The 20,164-nt window shown below is 38.2% G+C and overlaps 1 protein-coding gene across 2 annotated transcripts in view; it reads left to right on the top strand.

Moving 5' to 3' along the window:
• RELN (reelin) overlaps nucleotides 1–20,164 on the top strand; it is a 519,560-nt gene that overhangs the window by 290,780 nt on the left and 208,616 nt on the right. For both annotated transcript variants that reach the window (XM_007467058.1, XM_007467059.1), the window contains exons 10-11: nucleotides 1,055–1,295; nucleotides 19,812–19,957. In XM_007467058.1, the coding sequence (XP_007467120.1) occupies nucleotides 1,055–1,295; nucleotides 19,812–19,957 (387 nt within the window). The remainder of the gene's footprint in view (nucleotides 1–1,054; nucleotides 1,296–19,811; nucleotides 19,958–20,164) is intronic.

Below are 20,164 nucleotides of genomic sequence, written 5' to 3'. Positions count from 1 at the left end.
TATATATATATATATATATATAGCAAAAGGATCTAGATGTAACAGATGTAATATAAAAATCATGTTAAATTATATCATGTTTTTAAAGACCAGTCTGCATGGAATTCTAAAGAATTCAAAATGAGAGCATTTAATTCTCATGGCAAATCTGACATTTTAAAAACAAAAATGTATCTGGTTACTAGAAATAAAATAACTATTACATAAAGACTGATTATGAAACATACAGCATACAATGATCTCTAATAGTTGCAAAATTTCAAAGTAAGAATTAAAATTACGATAATTTTATAGTTTTTCTCCTTTTTTTCTTCTCAGTATCATAAAAAATATATGGTTTTATTTTTATTTGTTTTTTTAAAGCGCTTTTATTTATTTTATTTATTTATTTTGGCCTCGCAGCATGCGGGATCTTAGTTCACTGACCAGGGATCGAATGTGTGCCCCCTGCAATGGAGGCAGAGTCTTAACCACTGGACCACCAGGGAAGTCCCAAGTATATGGTTTTAGATTGAGTGTCTACCATTCACAAAAAACTGTGCTGGATACACTTTGATTTTTTACAGGAGCCATGGCAGTTGTGTACGATTTTCTCTTCAATTATCCCTTTACTGGCTTGCCTGAATATGCTTACTGCCTGCCTTGTGTTAAATGTAAAGCTCATTAAGACATTTAATATTTATTTATTTATTTATTTATTTTTTATTTTATTTTTTTTTAACATCTTTATTGGGGTATAATTGCTTTACAATGGTGTGTTAGTTTCTGCTTTATAACAGAGTGAGTCAGTTATACATATATATATGTTCCCATATCTCTTCCCTCTTTAAGACATTTAATATTTAAACTTTCATCACTCAATACGAACATCTTAATAATCAGCATGTATTAAAAGATTTAAGGGGTATGGGATTGTAAGTATTTAATCTGTAATGTGTACAATATTTTTAAGATAAGAAAACCACAGTCTTAATTAAGAAACAAAAAGGATCTCTAAGAAAAGTAAAGTGGACACTGTTGAACTTTATTGTGATACCAGTTCTCGTCTCTCCAGAGCCCCTTCCAATGTCAGCACAATCGTCCATATCCTCTACCTTCCTGAAGATGCCAAAGGGGAGAACGTCCAGTTTCAGTGGAAGCAGGAAAATCTCCGAGTAGGTGAAGTATATGAAGCCTGCTGGGCTTTAGATAACGTCCTGGTCATCAACTCAGCTCACAGACAAGTTGTTTTAGAAGATAATCTGGATCCAATAGACACGGGCAACTGGCTTTTCTTCCCAGGAGCTACAGTGAAGGTTTGATCTCTCTTTTGTTCCTTCTCCTCTCCTCTAAAACCTAAAGCTCAGTAAACCAAATTGTACAAAGATAACAGTTTTACTAAAGCCACTATTAAAAGAACAGGTAATATTTCTTTACCTTCCCTTGTAAGCATGGAAAATCATTCATTTATTCATCCCTTTAATAAGTATTTTTGAGAATCCATGGTGCCATGTACTGGGCTGAACCTAGAGAATATAAACACAAAAAGGCAGATATGTCTCTTCCCTTCATTGGCTGTCAGTTTAGTGGGGGAGTTAGACATGTCAACATGCATGTGCAGAATAACATCATTGTTGATTTGCTGGGAAAGTTTAGAGTGCTGTGGAAATACAACGTACCGTACCAAATCCAGACTTGAGGGATTAAGAAGACTATCCAAGAGAATAGGGATACAAGCAGAGAATGAAGGGTAATTTCAAATTGGCCAGGAGGGAGGAATAGTGTTTCTAGAATCATAAATCACATACATAAAGGCTGGAAGGTGATAGCACAAAGCAGAGGCCTTGGACAATGTTCCAAATAGTTGTCTAACAGATTTTGAGTTGAGACTTGTGATAAAGTCTGAAGATATGGCCAGTGATGAAACCTTAAAGCTCTTGAAAGCTGCTGTAGAGTTTGAACTTTATCCTGAAGTTGATAGGGAGTCGCTGAAGTACTCTGAATAAGAGTCAGATAATTAGATCTGAGTTTTGAAATATCCCTTCGAGGCTGGAGGACAGAATGGAAGGGGAAGAGTGCATACAGGAAAACCAAATAGAAGGCTGCAAACAGTAGTCCAATGGGCGATCACATTGACCAGAAGTAGGGGAGAGATGATGGGAAAATATGGATGGATTCAGAGATTTTTAGGAGGAAATGGAGAAGATTGGGGACTGACTCAGATGATGATGGAGTGGGAGGTGTCAAGGACAAGGTTTGGGCATCGTTGTTGAAACAACGATGCCATTTGTTGAAACAGGAAACAGGAAGAGGAACGGGATTACAGGAGCTGAATTCACCTTGGACATGTTGATTTTGATAATCCTGTGGCGGGGGCAGGCAAGAAGTAGCATCTGGTGGGAGGTTAGATGTATGGATCAGAAACTCAGAGGAAGATCCAAAATTGGCAATTATCAGCCTTTTGAATGAGAATTGAAATCATGAGCTTGTCTGTCCAGAGAGTGTGTAGAGTAAGAGATTGTGCCTACGCAATATTTAAAAATACCATTAGACCCTCAACTGGACTCTCTGAAGTTTCCAGTATATACAAATAAAGTACAGATGCAGATTGGAGAATTTTTTAAAATGTGACTCACTGGTACAAAGAAAATCCTGTGCTGCATGGGGTTGAGGTCACAGGAGGAGTCCCAAGCAGAATATAAAGATCTAAGATGCTCATCTCCTTTTAATAATTTATTTGAATTCTAGAAACATGGTCCAAAATGGTTCCAAATTATTTAGAAAACCTTCACCTTTTTAGGAAACTCCCCTGACACAATAACTTGTTGCTTAACAAATCAAACTCTAGATGTTTTGTTTTAAGTTGATGAAATTACACCAATTGACTAGCATTAGGAACAGGCATCATCTTTGCTCAGCATGAGAAAACACCCAGGAAACCTTATGGAAATTTGTTTTGACAAAGACTCAAAAACTTAGGCTCATTTAAAGAGAGTCCATGGATGCCTTTCATATGGGTATGGAAAAGAACCTTTGTAAGGATATCCCATGTCATATCCCACTACTACTTGATTAAGAGAAGGATTTCTGTTATCACTGTTCAACATTGGCAAGAAGAAACCCAGGAAACACATGGAGACCTCAGGGCCTGGGATTCACATCCTTTTCCCGTGATAATCATCGGTGATTATTTGGTCTCAGTTCCCATTACTATATAAATGTACTTTTTATGCCTTGTTTTGTAAGTCATCATTATACTAATCTAATTAGCTTTTTGGTGCCTTAATGCACTTACTTTCGTACCATCCATGATAAAAATGCATGAAGTGTGGTTTTGCTTCATAGTAATGGTTACTTAAATTACAACTTCGTGTGGAGTATACTTTTGCTTTGTGGTCTCTCATCTTACTCATAAGCTTACTAATCACACGTTTGAGACTTGCCTAGTTACCTAGGCCTAAGAAAAAAGTCATTGTAGTAATGATTTATACCAGGGTCTTTGGCTATCAAGTAGAAACTTTTCTCTGATGTTTCTTTTTTTCTTTTAATTAATTTATTTATTTGGCTGCATCGGGTCTTAGTTGAGGCATACAGGATCTTTCGTTGTGTCAGGAGGGCTCTTCGTTGCAATGTGCAGGTTTCTCTCTAGTTGTGGCGTGTGGGCTCAGTAGTTGTGGTACACGGGCTCTAGAGCGTGCAGGCTCAGTAGTTGTGGCGTGCAGGCTTAGTTGCCCCACGGCATGTGGGATCTTAGTTCCCCAACCAGGGATCGAACCTGTGTCCCGTGCATTGGAAGGTGGATTCTTAACCACTGGGCCACCAGGGAAGTCCCTCTGATATTTCTTTTTAAAATTTCAAATAAGTGCAATGATAAAATCTAAGAGTTTGTCATTTTAACTCATTTGCATGACCAACCTTTTGCTTTTTGGCTCAAACATCTAAGCATGAAAAATTGCTTTTGCCAAGTGATTTGGAGTTCTAGAAATTAAAATTGTTCATTTAAATTGTATGCAATTTCTCCACCAAATATTGTGGCCCTCTGAGATGAAAACCGAATACAACCAATTAGAAGGCATATCTTGATGTTCCTATTGGTCATAGGACATGTTTTGAACATTGCTTTATTTTGAACTTTTTAGTTTTGAGGGTGTTTGTTTGTTCAACCTATACGTTATCTTTTCTATATTCATTAAAACTCTCCAAGATGTTTATATCTTAACTAAATCGAAGATCGAGTCTAACAGCAACCAAGAAAGCATGCATCATTACAAAGTAGAGTTTATTCAAGAAAAATTGTCCAAGCACAGATAGGATACCCTTTGGTTAAATAATAATAGCTACTTTTTTTTTAATTGCTCTGAACGTGAACAATTCCCTCATTTACTTATTTATTTATTTGGCTGAGTTGGGTCTTCATTACTGCACGCGGGCTTTCTCTAGTTGCGGTGAGCGGGGGCTACTCTTTGTTGTGGTGCACGGGCTTCTCATTGCAGTGGCTTCTCTTGTTGTGAAGCACGGGCTCTAGGCGCACGGGCTTCAGTAGTTGCGGCTCACGGGCTCTAGAGAGCAGGCTCAGTAGTTGTGGCACAGGGGCTCAGTTGCTCTGCGGCATGTGGGATCTTCCCAGACCAGGGATCGAACCCGTGTCCCCTGCATTGGCAGGCAGATTCTTAACCACTGTGCCACCTGGGAAGTCCGAACAGCTACTTTTTATCGTTCACTTATTATTCTAGGGACTTGCTATTCCAGATGTGTGTGTGAGAGTATACATGTATAACCTCATATAGTTGATCTTTATAAACCTATAAAAATGTGCTCTATTAACCCCATTTTACAGATGTGGAAAGTGGACATGGAGGTGTTGAGTAACTTGTCCAGAATGCCCCTTTTCCAGTGGCAGAGCCAGGGTTCAAATACAGGAATCCGACTTCAGAACTCTTGCTCTCAGCTCCACATAACTTTGCCCTTACAAGTAGTAAATATAAACTGACATGCTCCCTATTGATCCTGTGTTTCTTCCCATCATCTATTTGTTAATTTATCTGCCTATTTTCTTCACCATCACTCTCTGGCTATAGGCTGAAAGCTTCTTGTTTTTCTCGTATTTCTTGATCTCACTCCAGCTTTATTCCATTTGTACTATATATTCCTTTCTCTGGGTGACAGATTTTGATACATCAGAATTTAGTAAGTTCAGGCCAAGCACTGGTTGCTTCCTTTTCTTCCACACTACAACAGCTGATATTATTTTCACAATCATAGTTACTGGTCCACCACTGCTGACCTAAAGTGAACTTAAGGAGAAAGGAGTATTAAAATATTTTCCATATGGAGGTAGGAGGCATTCGCAGTAACCTATAGGGAAGGTGAAATAGAGTGAGAACAGGGGGACACTAAAGAAAGAGAAATCAACAGTCTCATGGTAGCAGACTTCCTGTGACGAGGATGTTGGAGCCAAGGATCATACAAAGGGATGCCACTGACAAAAAATGACATGGTCATTCCTTAAAAGAAATTACATCATGCACCCTCCATACTCAAGACCTTTGATTCCCCAGCATCCTTCAGGGCCCAGTTCAAATGTCATTGTCTGGGTGAAGTTTTGCATAGTTAACATCTGGCTCCTCTCTGTGCTGCTATAACCATGAGGTTGAATAAGCAGGACTTGAGGTTGGAGACTGGCTACAAAAAAACGTTCTTTCTTCCTCACTAGTGACCATTCACATTCACTCAGACAGCTTTGTAATCTCTATCCTTTTTGCACAAACCTAAGGCAGGTCCCCAGACTACTGTTAGACCAAAAAAGCAATCAGTCACTTTAGTCCCCAGTCTCTATTCCATAACGAATACCACACAGTTCACCATAATAATGCGAACTCCAAGCTTCGCCCATAGCTTCTCCTCTCCTTCAGCTTAGGTCTGCTGCGTAGGGATAGAGATAGAGGTCAGCTCCTTCTCCCTCCTCGCTAACCACCATGAGTTTTAGCCTCTGAACCATCCAGGGCTGGGTCAGGAGGCAGGAGAAGAATCAAGAGGCAGACACTGTAAGCTGGAATTATTGATCCCTTGGTCTGGCAAGTGATCAAAGCTGGCTCTCTCTTGGTTCTACCAAAAAGCTCTTTGGAAATGCCCCTACTTTTCACCAGAACTGGGGATTTCTCACCTGTAGCTCCCCAATGCATCTCTCAGGTCATGTCTACTTCCACTCCTAGCCACTGGGCCTCTGACTCATGACCTCAGCCTCTTTCTGCTAAGGGCTCCTTGCCCCTCCAGGAAGACCTTGGGGGCAGGATCTTAGACAAACCAGACTGCCTCTTGTGTGCATGGGCCCAGTTCTAGTCTATGGTAAACATTCACCTTGAATCCATCATTGGGAGAAGAGAAGTTAATTACTGTGAAGTGCAGCCCTCTTGTTACCCAGCTACCTGCCAGGCAGCCCCAGGCACTAGTCTAAGCCTTTAGAGCGTCCCTTCCAAGGGGTGTTCTTGAAGTCCTGAGCACCAGGCTTGAGGCAAGGGGAAGGTACCCTCCTCCCCTGACAAGGGCATGGGTGTGACCCACAGTTGACCAACAACCCTCTCTAAAGGAATCATGTCTCTGCTTTCCAGCTGCCTACATACTTCAGCTTCAGGCTTGTGTGCTCTCAATTTGAGTAAGTGGCTAAGCCATTTTACTGCCTCTTTTCCTAAGTCCTTATAGTTGGTCCATCACCTCTCTTTGGAATGTGGAGCAGTTGCTACCTACTTTCTTGGCACCTTAACCAAATCCAACACTAACCTAGTTCCATTTCAACATTCTGTTAGGCCGTAATTATACATCTATGAGAGTGTTTACAACACTGCTTTGTGGTTATGTTTCTGTCTCCCTGTTTAGTGTGTTAGCTTCTTAAGCTCGGGAACTGTTTCTACCATTTTTGAATCTCCAGTATTGGTACGTGATACATTGTGCTAATTGAACGAAAGAAAAGCTGAAAAAATATCAAGATCTAGTTTGCGGGGAAAGAAAATAAATTTTATATTCAGCGATGACATGCAGGCAGCTAAAAATATTGTGAATGGGACTGGATATAGCACAGCTGTTAAGAAAATGGGCTTAACTGGGTTCAAATCTTGGTTTCACAGTTTATTAGGCATGTGGTTTTGGGCAAGTTATTTAACCTCTTGGTTCCTTGGCGTCCTCACCTGTAACAGGGTTAGTAATAGTATCCATCTCATGTTGTGATAATTAAATAAGAAGATACATGTAAAACCCTTAGAACAGTGCCTGGCATATATAAAGGGCTAATAAGTATGTGTCCTCTTCATTGAAAACTTTGAGAACAAATAAACTCTACAGGGAAGTGAATATGGAGAAAAATATGTAAAAGGCAAAGGATTGAGCTGATAGCTACAATGGGGGGAGATAACGATAGAAAAAATACAGAACTCACAAATTATGTCATCCTTATATGTCATTAAAGTAATATCAAAATCAAATGCAGTAAATTGATTAGGTTGGACACAAGTATTACCCGTAGGTGTAACTTTGGCAATCAAAATAAGAAATAGTTTCCACTGGAATTAAGTTGAAATGACATTCATGTAATTATAATATTAATAGTAGTTTTCTTTATTAACAACAAGTGACTTTTTAAGTGCTACCGTTCATAAAATAAGGTAATAGAGAGTAGTGAGTATGTAAACTGTCCAGTTGATGTTGAAAATAATGTTTGAGGGTGGCAGGTCAAATAGGAAATATAAAAATGAGTCACTGGCATTCATAGTACATATTTCTCCTTATCTACTTGAGATTTTTTTTTTCAATTTCTTTGGTACTATTTAATTCATTTCATCTGAGCCTGTCCTTGTTTATCTCAAGTAGGGCAGAATGATAGAAGACCAAATGGAGTAATTAACTTAAGGAGTTATGTGATCTGGAGAACTGCAATTATAGGTCACCAGTTTGAATCTGCCCTGGGCTGGTAGAAGGCCATTACCATCTGTTGGCTCTTTAGTAATTAATATGAAGTAGATGTCTAACAGTATCGGCTTTTAATGTAGAACCCGACCTTATGTTTGTTGCACTTTTTTGTTTGTATTGGTAAGCTGAAGAGGACTGTAAGAGGTTACAGAATTAATATGTTCTTCCTAGACAGCTGTCTGTGTTTCTCCTCCATTCTCTTTACAAGGTCATGGCCTTGCCTGACTCAGCTTCCAGTGTTTTTCCAGAGAACCTGCCCACGTGGAAGAAAAGGGGCACCACATTCTTATCTTGCTTCTAATTACCATCATAATTTTTTTATTTCCCATGAATCCCTAAGCAGGCCTCTGTTCACAGCCAAATAGGTGGGGGTCTGAATGCCAATAAATCTAGTACTGCAAGTCAGAAAGCTAGCCACAGCACCAGCCTCATTAGCAATCTCCACAGCAAGTCCATTGTGGACTCAGCAAGGCAAGGAGCCTGAACCCACTTGATAGTGAAACACCTGCCTTAATTATTAGTTACGATGGTATTTCCTTCTTTTACAGAATATTGCATCCTTTTTTTAAATTTTATATACAATTTCTAAACTAATCAAGAATTATTTGTGTCAGTTGTGTCTATTCTAAAGATACGGAATATACTCTGTTAGTCCGTCATTTGCAGTTGCTAGAATTGGCTGTTGCTGCCACAGCTGCCATCCCCTGACAGCACTGCTCTCTATCAGATGACTGTGGGTGTTTTGCCACATTTAATAGTGGGAGGCACGTTCTTCCTGCCTGAAATGGGGGAATGATTAATCTCAGGGCAACTTCTGGTGCTCCAACTCATTGCAGACGGTCTTGGTTTTGTCATCAAGGTTTAAGGGAAATGAATGTTTTGGCCCCTTCCATTTAAGACATATAGAATCAAGAATCAGTGTTTCACCTTGGGCAGGATTCTCATGTCCATCTCCACTGAGTAGCATGGATACTGGATAACAAATAATAATAACCATAATTATAAGTAGTAGTAGCAGCAGCAACAGTAGTAATGGTGACATTTCATGAATCATCTGTAGGTGCCAGCACTATGAGGAAGGCCTTATCCTCCAAGTTTTATATCTGTGGTAGGGGAACATTGCATGTCTGTGAAGGCCCTGAGTACTTAGTGCTTAATTGTCCTTATTCATTCTTGAAACATCTGGACAAATCCATCAAAGTCATCTCTTCTCAACTCCTCAAAAACACATCCTGCAATCTGAAAATGTCCTTAATTTCAAGTTCAAAGAAAAACACTAAATGTAGGATTTTAAAGGGTCAGCCTGGAGCTGCTACAGCTACCTGCTTTCTGTAACTCACCCTTAGAGAGAAGAGCTGCAAAGGTCAGGAAAGTACTCAGAGGAGAACCCAGGAACAAATGATTTGGACAGAGCTATGAGCAAATTTTTTGGTTTTTGTTTTTTTCTGTTTTCTTCATCTTTTAATAGTACCCAATGAAGCAGAATTTCCAGATGGATCAGTATGCCATGGAGGTAAATATTGGTCAAGCAGCTGCTTCATTTTGTTTGTTCACTCCCATCTTTGGTGGCAGCCAAAATTTGTATTTTGAAAGCAGGAATCATCCACAACTCCTTGATATCTGTATGTGTGTGAGAGAGAGAGAAAGAGAGAGAGCATACTTTGCTCACTCACTGTTAGTAAATGTTTATATCTGCTCAGCTAGCCTGGTTACCCTCAGCTTGCAAAGGCATAAATCACTGGCTTCTGTCAACTCTGGAATTGACTCACAGATTAAGTGCAGATCACTAGGAGATATGGGCTGTTCCTCATATTTTTTTATTTTTAAGAAATCTTCCCACTCTGATTGCTGTGCCTGTATCTGCTAATCTTTTTCTATTTGTTACCCTAGTTCATTGTATGGATAGCAAAGAATTCCAGATTAATCCTTTTACACTTTTATGTCAACTTGTATTGAGAAGTAAATCAGTACTAAATGTCACAGATTCTCTTGTGAAGGTTTGTCCTTTAGAATAGGCTGTGCTCAAATGTATTTAAAAGGAATTTTCTTAAAAAGTAAATTATTAAATTTTGCAGATGTGTGCCAAGGATTGGGAGTAACTAAGTATACAGAATTTAGAAGTATTTCTACTTCCAGTTAGACTGCTTCCTCTCTCCTCCATTTACTGTTGATAAATATCCAATGATAGTGTCAATTTTCCTAGTTGAACAAACACCAAAAGGCCCTAATGAAGACAACAGCCATCAGGTGAATCAGCAACCCATTAAGGAGAAGAATTAAGTCAGAGCAAGAGAGTCTATTAATTTTCTTATAGCTCTTGTACATTATGCATTTGCCAAATTCCTTGTCCCAGTGGACACTAGGCAGATCTCCAGTCCTGAATAAAAACTGGAGCTTTCATTCTGGAATTCTGCTGTCACCTGTCTAATACTATTGTCACAAACTGTTGAATCATTAATGGAGAATAAAGGTTATAATATCCAAATTATGAAAAAAATGTAAATTTATTTGCCTGAAAATGTAGTCTTAACACAAGTCAAGGCTAGTGAAAAAAGTCAAAGACAAATGGTGAAAGGGGTGATCACATTCAAAGCAGAATTTATTTTTAAATGTGCTTTTTGGGAATATAATCCCCTGGCAGAACAGTATCTGCCTACTATAATGCCTAACTTGTCTTCCATGAATTGGGCACCCCAGAAAAAGGTTTAAAAAATCCATTCAGTGATTTTCCTTTTTTAGAATGTAAGGACAAACAGGAGGAAATCAGATATGCTTTCTAGAAATGTGCTTTGCAAATCGCTGTACTGGAAACTATCTGGTCTGTAACTTGAGGGATTTGGGTACCGGCTTTCTAATGAGGATAAACCTGAGCTCAGTAAGACTTTGTGGTGAGACCATGTTCCCACGTCTTTTTCCATTAAGAATCGGAATGTTACCTATGATTTTCTGGCCAGATTCCAGCTTGGTTAATTGCATGCTGTCTCTGTAAATTCCCTTTGCTTGGTATGTTCTTCACTTTGGATTGCATTGCTCTTATTGTCATGTTTCCCCCAAGAGGTGGCTACATGATATTGTAGAATGAGCCAGAATATATTTTAAGCTAATAAGAGTACTTTGGGGATGAAGGGTTAAACGTAAGTAGTGTGCTTTTCACAATTTCCCCCTAATGCAGCCTATTTGTACAGTAATTAATGTGGAATAGCATTAGTGAAACATGGAATTGAGCCAAATCACCATGACAAGAGTGGCAGTAACACAGAAACAAATAATTTCAATAAATTCTACTAAAAATAACCATTCAAACAAATCCCCAGAGCCTCCTTGACTATGCACCCTTTTCTTGTTTGTTTACGGTCTGAAGCTGACACTTTTAATCACTAATTAAGTTAATATGTTATTCAATGTGAAATTTATTTTATTCTGTCTGAACATCCAAAACATAGTAACATTACCCATCATCTTTGTACTTAGCACAGCACATAGCCCAATTATTTGCATAGCGGCACTCATTAAGGTAAGGTTTTTTAAATAAATGAATGAAGATAGGGGACGAAAGAAGGAAGGGAATTAGCATTTACTGATTTCCTAAGATTCATCAGTCTTTAGAATAAGCAAACACTGTCTCATCTAATCCTCACAGTTGCCCCATTTCACAGATGAAAATATAGAGGCTCAGAGAGGTTAAGTGGCTTCTCCAAGATCAAACAGCTTTGATTTTCAAAGCCAACTACGTTGTATTATAAAGCCCCAGCCCTTCTGTTCCTCAGTATCTTGCAGCCTCCCACGTTGCGCCTGGCATTCTTGGCCTTAATTTGAGGAGGCCAGTCTGAAAACTTCAGATGCTCTGAAAGTTAAGTTGATCCCTACAGACAAGGTTAACAACTGCCCTATGGAATTTTACATTGTTATTCTTTCTCTCATTACTCCAATTCAAATCTGTCACTATTGCCATTTTAGAGTTGTCATAACTATTGCCAAATAATTACACACTTGTTACAAAATATACCATGAATTGAATCTTTATGAATCGTAGTACAAAGTGGTTCAAATGCTTAATGAATCCATAAAATAATGAGAAAGAAACACTTTTTAAGCTCCCTAAAATTTGCTCACTGTGGTTGAATCTATTGTGTTGACTAGAGAAAATGCACTTCAGCCCTCCTGCACCTGGACTGTGTTTATAGCCAAGTTTTCAGTTTTTTAACTGGCATTAAATTACCTAGAAATTGAATGTGTGGAAAATGACAGAAATTCATTTTGCCTCATGAGAGAAATCATTCTCTTCCTATTTTTTTTTATAAGCATGAAAGTCTGTACCATTAAAGACCATTGAACCAGGATGTAGGAAATACATATATTTCTATATGATAATAGCTATAGCATGGTGAAAGGCTTAGGAAACACAATGATTTGTAGGCTGTAGGTCAGTCCGTTTCTAGTCACTCAGTCATATATACCAGTCTAATCCAGAAACTCCTATACCAATATATTTTATTTCCAACCAGTGGCTAATTTATGGCTCTGCCAACAATGCCATTTCAATTCATTTTATTCATCCTATTTCTCTTTCCTCTGCTCCTCATATCTCAACTGTTATGTGTTGCCTAGATTTTAATTTAAAAACCTCTCCTCTCTAAGGAGCAATCTGAAGTGGCAAAAATAATCACTTAAAATATTACAGTCATTAAAAACTTGGCTGTGGTGGAAGCCGTGCATTTTCAATTTTCCTACAAATGATGTTTTAGCTCCTTTTAAAGTGTGCTTTGTATCTGAATTGTCTGCCACCAGCCAGCTTGGCTATCAAAAATGGTCTTCCAGCTGGGTGGGCTGAGTGACAACTCCTTAATGGAGGAAATGGATGGCTCTCTGCTCATGTGGAGGGGAAGGCATACCAGGCAGATTTCATTCCATCTGCCACCAGCTCTCTGCAAGCTGGCATTGCCCAAATGCCCAATATACTCATTCCAACTAAAAGGATATCGTCAAAACTAAATTGTAAGGCTACAGATGTCTGAAAGAATCATCAGGGCCATTAGACCCCAGGGAGATAATATTAAGAGGTGCCTCAGTGTTCATCTTTGATGAAAACCTAATTAAACTATGGTGAAGGCAATTGTAAGTACTTTTACAAGTACAGAGGTGAAATCATTAACATTTCCAGCAGCGTATAGGGAGCAGCCTTAGAAAAATGCTATCCTGAATTGTGGCCAAAGACTTGTTATATTGAGGAATTTTCACTGATGTTTCCTGTTGATGCTTTTCTGAATGGCAAATTCTTGTCAGTTACAGTGTGTTCTGCTTTCAAGTAAAGGAAACCCATTTAACAGCAAAGTAGAAAAATATTTTTGATTGACAGATGGAAACAAATAAGGATGATATTTAAGTGATTTTAAAAACTGTCATTGGTCAATGCTAAAATAATGAAGTAAAAATAATGATAATTAACATCATCATTAATGTAATTAGGAAGGCTAGGGATAGAAAGAAATATATAGAGCCATCTGCAGAATTTATACCTTTATTTTACCAAAAATAAATTCTTAATTACCTGATATATACTCACCATAAGTCAGTCAAAATCTAAGACTCACATGATAATATGTGCTGTTAATTGCATTTTCCACTTAAGATAGCAGCTCATCCACCTTCCAGATCAATTTTGTTCTTTTTCATGTTTGTGTAGTATTTCATCATGTGGCTCCACTGTAATTCATTTAAGTATTCCTTATTTATGGAAATTTGTCCTCTCTTTTTTCTATAACAAGAAATGCTGTGGTAAACAGCCTTGTACATATATTTTCAAGCACTCATGCTATTTTTGTCTACAGCACAGATACCTAGAAGTGGAATTTCTGGGTACGGTTGCATTAAACACTAAAATTTTAAAATAGATACTGCAAAATTATTCAGCCAAAATAATCCTGTCAATTTATATCCTAACCAATAGAGTCTTGTTTTCTTGTACCCTCATTTATGCTGGACGTTTCAGTTATTAAAACTGTCTCCAATTCAACAGTAAAAAAAAAAAAAAGCTAAGACTCAGGAAGTCGCATGTTATTTGTAATCATTTACTCAAGAAAACCTGCTATATTTTTACCATATTCAAAATAAAGTAGCCCTGAATTCCAGAGTATTCTTCTTGTCATATTAAAGCTCACGTATCTCACAGAGTTAGACATTTAACTGTCTTACGAAGTTGTTTAGATTTTAATTGTCTCACAAATGACATGAGTTTGAATAGATGCTGAACAAAAACAGCTGGGTATTAAAATCACTGAGAGCAATTTTCTGAAATTCTTTCAGTTCACATTTTGTTTGGATCTTTAACATAAATACATAGACACACATTTCATCTGTAAGAAAAGTGGCGGCACACATCTTGCATTATTAAGTTTTCCTAAGGAAAATGTTTGGTAATCTGCCAAAATTTGGAGAACTTTTAAAGTTCTAATTGATGGTTCAGTATGCCCTGAAAATGAATGAATGTTTGTAGTATTTTACCATATTGTATTGTGCAACATATTCTTTTACATTTTACTAAAGGTTTTAAGTTGATCTGAAGAATTTTAGTGACTAGTCCAATGAGAAACAATTTAAAATAGATTTAAATATTCTATTTCTCTATAACCTACTGCCAAGGGTATATATTGCAAAGGGAATATAATAGTGCATATTTAGAAATTTGTGGAAAAGTGCATATTTAGAAATAAAATAACAATTATTTTATACCACTTAGAGATTTCAAAAAAACACTTCCACATAAAGTATAATTTGTGCTTCTAACAGCATCTCTAGGAAATAGATATTATTGGCCCCATTCCACAGCCTAAGAAACAGGCCTAGATGGGTTAAATGAGTTGTGCAAAACCATGTAGCCATTCAGTAGAGAAAATGCATGGAACATGCCTTCTGATTCCAATCCCCAAACTCCTTGAGGATGGACAGTAACTGAGTTTTCATTCCTTGTCAAGAATGTTTTTGGTTTCCAGTATTTTGGGGTTTTTTCTAACCTTAATCACCTCAGCTCATGTAAGTGCTGAATTAATTGAATTGGGTTCTAGGGGAAAGTTCAAGCACCCCTACCCACACAGGTGGTGGATTTCCGTTCAGAGGCAGAGATGCAATCTCAAACAAGCAGAGGCACAGGGGCTCTTATCTCAATCTAAATGTAGTCAGGCATAAATTCTTAGTTTGGAGAGCATCTGGGAAATCAGTCCAATACTAAGACACTGAGCCCCCTGTGACCAATTCTAAAGTAGAATTAATGTAAAACTCTAACTAGCCTTGTAATTGATGCAGGAATCCTCAGAATGAGAACCCTGACTGGACCCCTATCTTTCCCAGGATTCCTAAATATAAGGATTATACATAATCAACTTCTCGGTAGGCCCATTCCTGCTCAAATGGCTCAGTAATTCACCAGTTTTGCACAGACTATCCCCTATTTTATAGTCCCAATAGTACCCAGCTGGCTTATATTACCCTTACTCCAAACCTTGAAAACATCTGTTGTACTCATAATGGCTGAGGCAGAAATTATGTCCTGATCTCCTTAGCATGGTGGGGAGCAGAGCAAGCCATCCATTGTAGTATGTGCACTCAGTGCATCTCCAGGCCCTGCTGCCCAGAAATTGGCAGCCCCATCCTGCTGAGAGACAGGGGGATTTGATTCACTTCACGCTGAGCTGTGGCTGTTCGCTTTGGGTCTGTCACAAACTTTCTTTAGCAATGTGTTGATGTACTAAGACTATGTGATGAAGAAAACATTCAAAGAGCAATACTTTTCCCCCTCCACACCCAAAAGGGCATTGGGCCCATTTGGGAAGAGAGAATAGAGTGGAATATGAATCTTCCCCTAAACTCGACAGACAGGGTTAAGATGTTTCAGTGCAAGTCCAGCACTGACTGTTATAAACCACTGCCCCGTTTGTTTGAATTTAGACTTCGAGTATTGTCCTTTTACTGCCAATTGGTGAAGAACAGCTCCTTCCCTATAAAAATAAATTATGTAAAAAACTATACCGTGCTGTCCTTCATGGAAACTTGGCAAAGACATCCTACTAGTTTTAAGATTTGCAATTATGAAAATTGGTTAACACTCAAAGTGAGTGTTCATTTTTTTCAGGTTTTCTTCATACTTGTTATGGTAAATATTACTTGTATTTCATACGCTGGCGCTAGCAGTTATAATGACAGAAAGGTATATTGATAGCTAATTTTTTCTTCCAGTTTTATTGAAATATGATTGATATACAACACCGTAGAAGTTTAAGGTGTACAGCATAATGATTTGACTAACATACATGAAATGATTAACACAGTGTTTAGTGAACATCCATCATTTCATATAGATACAATATTAAATATAAAAAATATATTTTTGATAGCCAGTTTTTAATAGTTGTATAATTACAAATGATCTACTAAACTACCAAATGTATTTGGTAACAGCCAAATAACTAACAAAAAGATCCTTTAAAATATACTTAAGGGACTTCCTTGGTGGTCCAGTGGTGAAGAATCTGCCTTCCAATGCAGGGGACGCAGGTTCGATCCGTGGTTGGGGAACTAAGATCCCACATGCCGTGGGGCAACTAAGCCCATGCACCACACTACTGAGCCCGCACGCCTCAACTAGATAGCCCAAGTGCCGCAAACTACAGAGCCCACACGCCCTAGAGCCTGCGCGCCACAACTGGAGAAGGGAAAAACTGCATGCCACAACTAGAGAGAAGCCCACGCACTGCAACAACGATCCTGTGTGCCGCAACTAAGACCCAACGCAGCCAAAAATAAATAAATAATAAATAAATCTTAAAAAAAAAAAAAACTTCAATTTTTCTAAAACACCAACTCATTTTAATTTTGTAAAGTGAGTTTAACAGTATGGTATTCAGTTTCATAATGATGTGTTTCTTCACATAAATTTTCTATCTCAACTAAATTAAAATATGCATCAAGTACGTTAATAATATAAATCTTGGGAGAGTAGCAAAGCATAGTTATGTATAACACAGTCTTAAAATATTAACAAACAATTCTGAGGTAAACGGAATCAAAATGGAAATAATTAAATTGATGTTTAGCCAGAAATGACCAAGATTTTATGTTAAGCAAGTCACTCTTTTCATTACACAAATATATCCTTTTAAATTGTAATATAGATTATTCTGTTTTCACATGTATAGATATTTCATATATGCCCTTTCCTTGGACAGTGACCTAATGTCATTTGCATCAGTGTCAGAGTCCTTATATTAATTCTAAATAAACATAGGCCATAGTTGTTCAGGATTCCAGAATGGGAAGATAACTGTGAAAACCACTATTTAGAGCTCGGTGGATTTATTATTACGAAAGTAATCTTTGTTATTCTAGTTAGCATTCATTATCTTTACGGAGTGCATAGTAGTAGAGGATCCTTGGGTTTGTCATTGCTTGACAGTTTCTATTTACTGTTTTGTTTTTTGGGGTTTTTTGATAGATGTATTTAATGCAGAATAATTACCACAATAATGTTAGTTAACATATCCATCACTTCACGTAGTTACAACTTTTCTTTTTGTAGTGAAACTTCTAAAATCTATTGTCTGGGGCTTCCCTGGCGGCGCAGTGGTTGAGAGTCCGCCTGCCGAGGCAGGGGACACGGGTTTGTGCCCCGGTCCGGGAGGATCCCACATGCTGTGGAGCGGCTGGGCCCGTGAGCCGTGGCCACTGAGCCTGTGCTTCCGGAGCCTGTGCTCCGCAACAGGAGAGGCCACAACACTGAGAGGCCAGTGTACCGCAAAATAAATAAATAAAATCTATTGTCTAAATAAACTGAATCCTAGTGGGTTTTTTTTTGGTGGTTTTTGTTTTTGTTTGCGGTAAGCGGGCCTCTCACTGCTGCGGCCCCTCCCATTGCGGAGCACAGGCTCCAGACGCGCAGGCCCAGCAGCCACGGCTCACGGGCCCAGCCGCTCCGCGGCACGCGGGCCCTTCCCGGACCGGGGCACGAACCCGCGCCCCCTGCATCGGCAGGCGGACCCCCAACCACTGCGCCACCAGGGAAGCCCTGAATCCTAGTTTTGATCAATGTATCTGGGTTAAGGATCATATATAATGAGCTCAATTTAACATCCGTGAATAATCTGTACTCATTGTGGTGTGAAGAAGAGCCACAGGCAGGTGAAGCCTGCCACACACTACAGTATTACCTAAGCTGATGGCAGGCCCAGTGGGTATGCCTTACATCTTAGTGCTGTGAAATGACTCCCCCAAGATCATATGCTCCAATTCTCTTGAACTTCTGGAAGCTTCTGAAAGCTTTTTTACTCTTTCAGTATAGAAGTCTGATATCCCTCCCCATTGATTTTACCTGCCATAATTAGTTTAATAGTCATAAAACATTTCTTTGCACACATCACTGCTCTATTTTAGAACATCACTGCTGATGGCATATTGCAGAGATCTCTTAGATTACCATTTAAGATCCTTTACAGTCAGGCTCAAGTCTAATTCTCAAAACTATGCCTACTTACCACCTATGTAATTTATTCATATTTGTCATCCAACGTGGATTTTTCTTAGTCCTTTAAAGCCAATTGAAGACCTGCTCATACATGAAGCCTGCACATCTAGACCAGCCCTGGACACAGTGATTCCTACCTTCCTCCACTCATTAGCTTTCCATTTGCTGCCTTTGATAAATATCAACTAGACTGTAATTTTTTAGAGCAAAGATTAGATATCATTATACTCTTATAAACCCCTTCCCTCCAGTACCTTCCTTAATGCTTACTACATCATGAGTTCTCCATAACAGGTTAGTTAATTACCTGAAAGGCATAACCATATCATTCATTTATTCATTTATTGAATTACTCAACAAATATTTTTGAATTCCTACCATATGCCAAGCACTGTGCTAAAAGCTGGAATACAGGGACATGACCCCTGCCCTGCAGAACTTACAGTCACTGGGCCCAGCTGATACTCTCTGTCCAGTTATTTTTCTTCATTCCTATTTTAAGAGTATCTAAATCTTAAAAGAATGTTTGGTCTTTCATTTTTTAGCATTTCTCTATGTGTGACATTACCAAAAAATGATTAATGTAAAAACTTATCATATTTTTTAAAACTAAATACTCAGTTTACTCAGCTCCAGAGTTGGATCTTGCCTTTGACTATTCACTTTAAGCTGAAAAAATGTAGGTTAAAAAAAAAGCATCACAAAAAATTATTTTTCTTTATTCTTTGTAAGCCTGGTGTTCTTTTGGAGAATAACAAAGTTTGTTGTTTATGAGCTCCTCCTTGGGGACATCATGCACTTCCTAGGTCTGGTCAGACACTTTTACTCAAAAGCTGGCTAAGAATATATGATCATATCAGGGATTACTTTGACCTTTTCTGTATTCCATGTTTTGATTAGCAAGCTATTCGGCTCACATCCCATTTACAGACAAATTGTGATAAGCCTGAATGGCAAGCCAGAAATATGGAATATTGAAAAGGTCAGTGTGATTTAGCCTGTAACCACAGTATTGAAAATATATGACAAGTCATTATCACACTTAATTCCCACAACAAGGACTGTGGTTAAGATGGGAAATTATTCCAATTAAAATATTCTTGTTTCATACTGAAAGCTGAGGTGGCAAAGCTCAAATGGCCTCTTGACTCCTTTTTTGTGATAACTTAATAAGCTAGAGAGAAACTGTAATTGAATTAAACAAGACCCAAAAAAAAGAGGTAACAATTTCTTTTGATTTTGGAGTTCACCATAGAGGGAATAACATAATGAGTTTTCTAAAAACTCTAATTATACATGAGTAAGACAGATATAGCTACAAAACCAATTCAACAGACACCCCATGCTCTCTTTTTATCTACAGCATAGCTGTCAGTCAGATGGGAACTCCATTTATTTCCATGGAAATGAAGGCAGTGAGTTCAATTTTGCCACCACCCGGGATGTAGATCTTTCTACAGAGGATATTCAAGAACAGTGGTCAGAAGAATTTGAGAGCCAGCCTACAGGGTAAGTAATTGTTATCTCCCATGCTGTGTATAGCACTTACATTTATTCCACTGGAAATATTTTAAATGCATATTGTTAAATAGCAAAAGTATACTTAATGCTGGTGATCCTTATCATAGACAAGCCAAAAGGGGTACACTTATGTTAAACATTCTTTATTAAGTAATCAACTATTTTTATGCATACTAATTTTTGTGATTGCAAATA

This window comes from Lipotes vexillifer, unplaced genomic scaffold (assembly GCF_000442215.2).
Source record: "Lipotes vexillifer unplaced genomic scaffold, Lipotes_vexillifer_v1.1 scaffold450, whole genome shotgun sequence".
In the NCBI taxonomy this organism is placed as follows: Eukaryota; Metazoa; Chordata; class Mammalia; order Artiodactyla; family Lipotidae; genus Lipotes; species Lipotes vexillifer.
The sequence above is the reverse complement of the archived record's forward strand: the minus strand, read 5'-3'. Positions and strand labels throughout refer to the sequence as shown.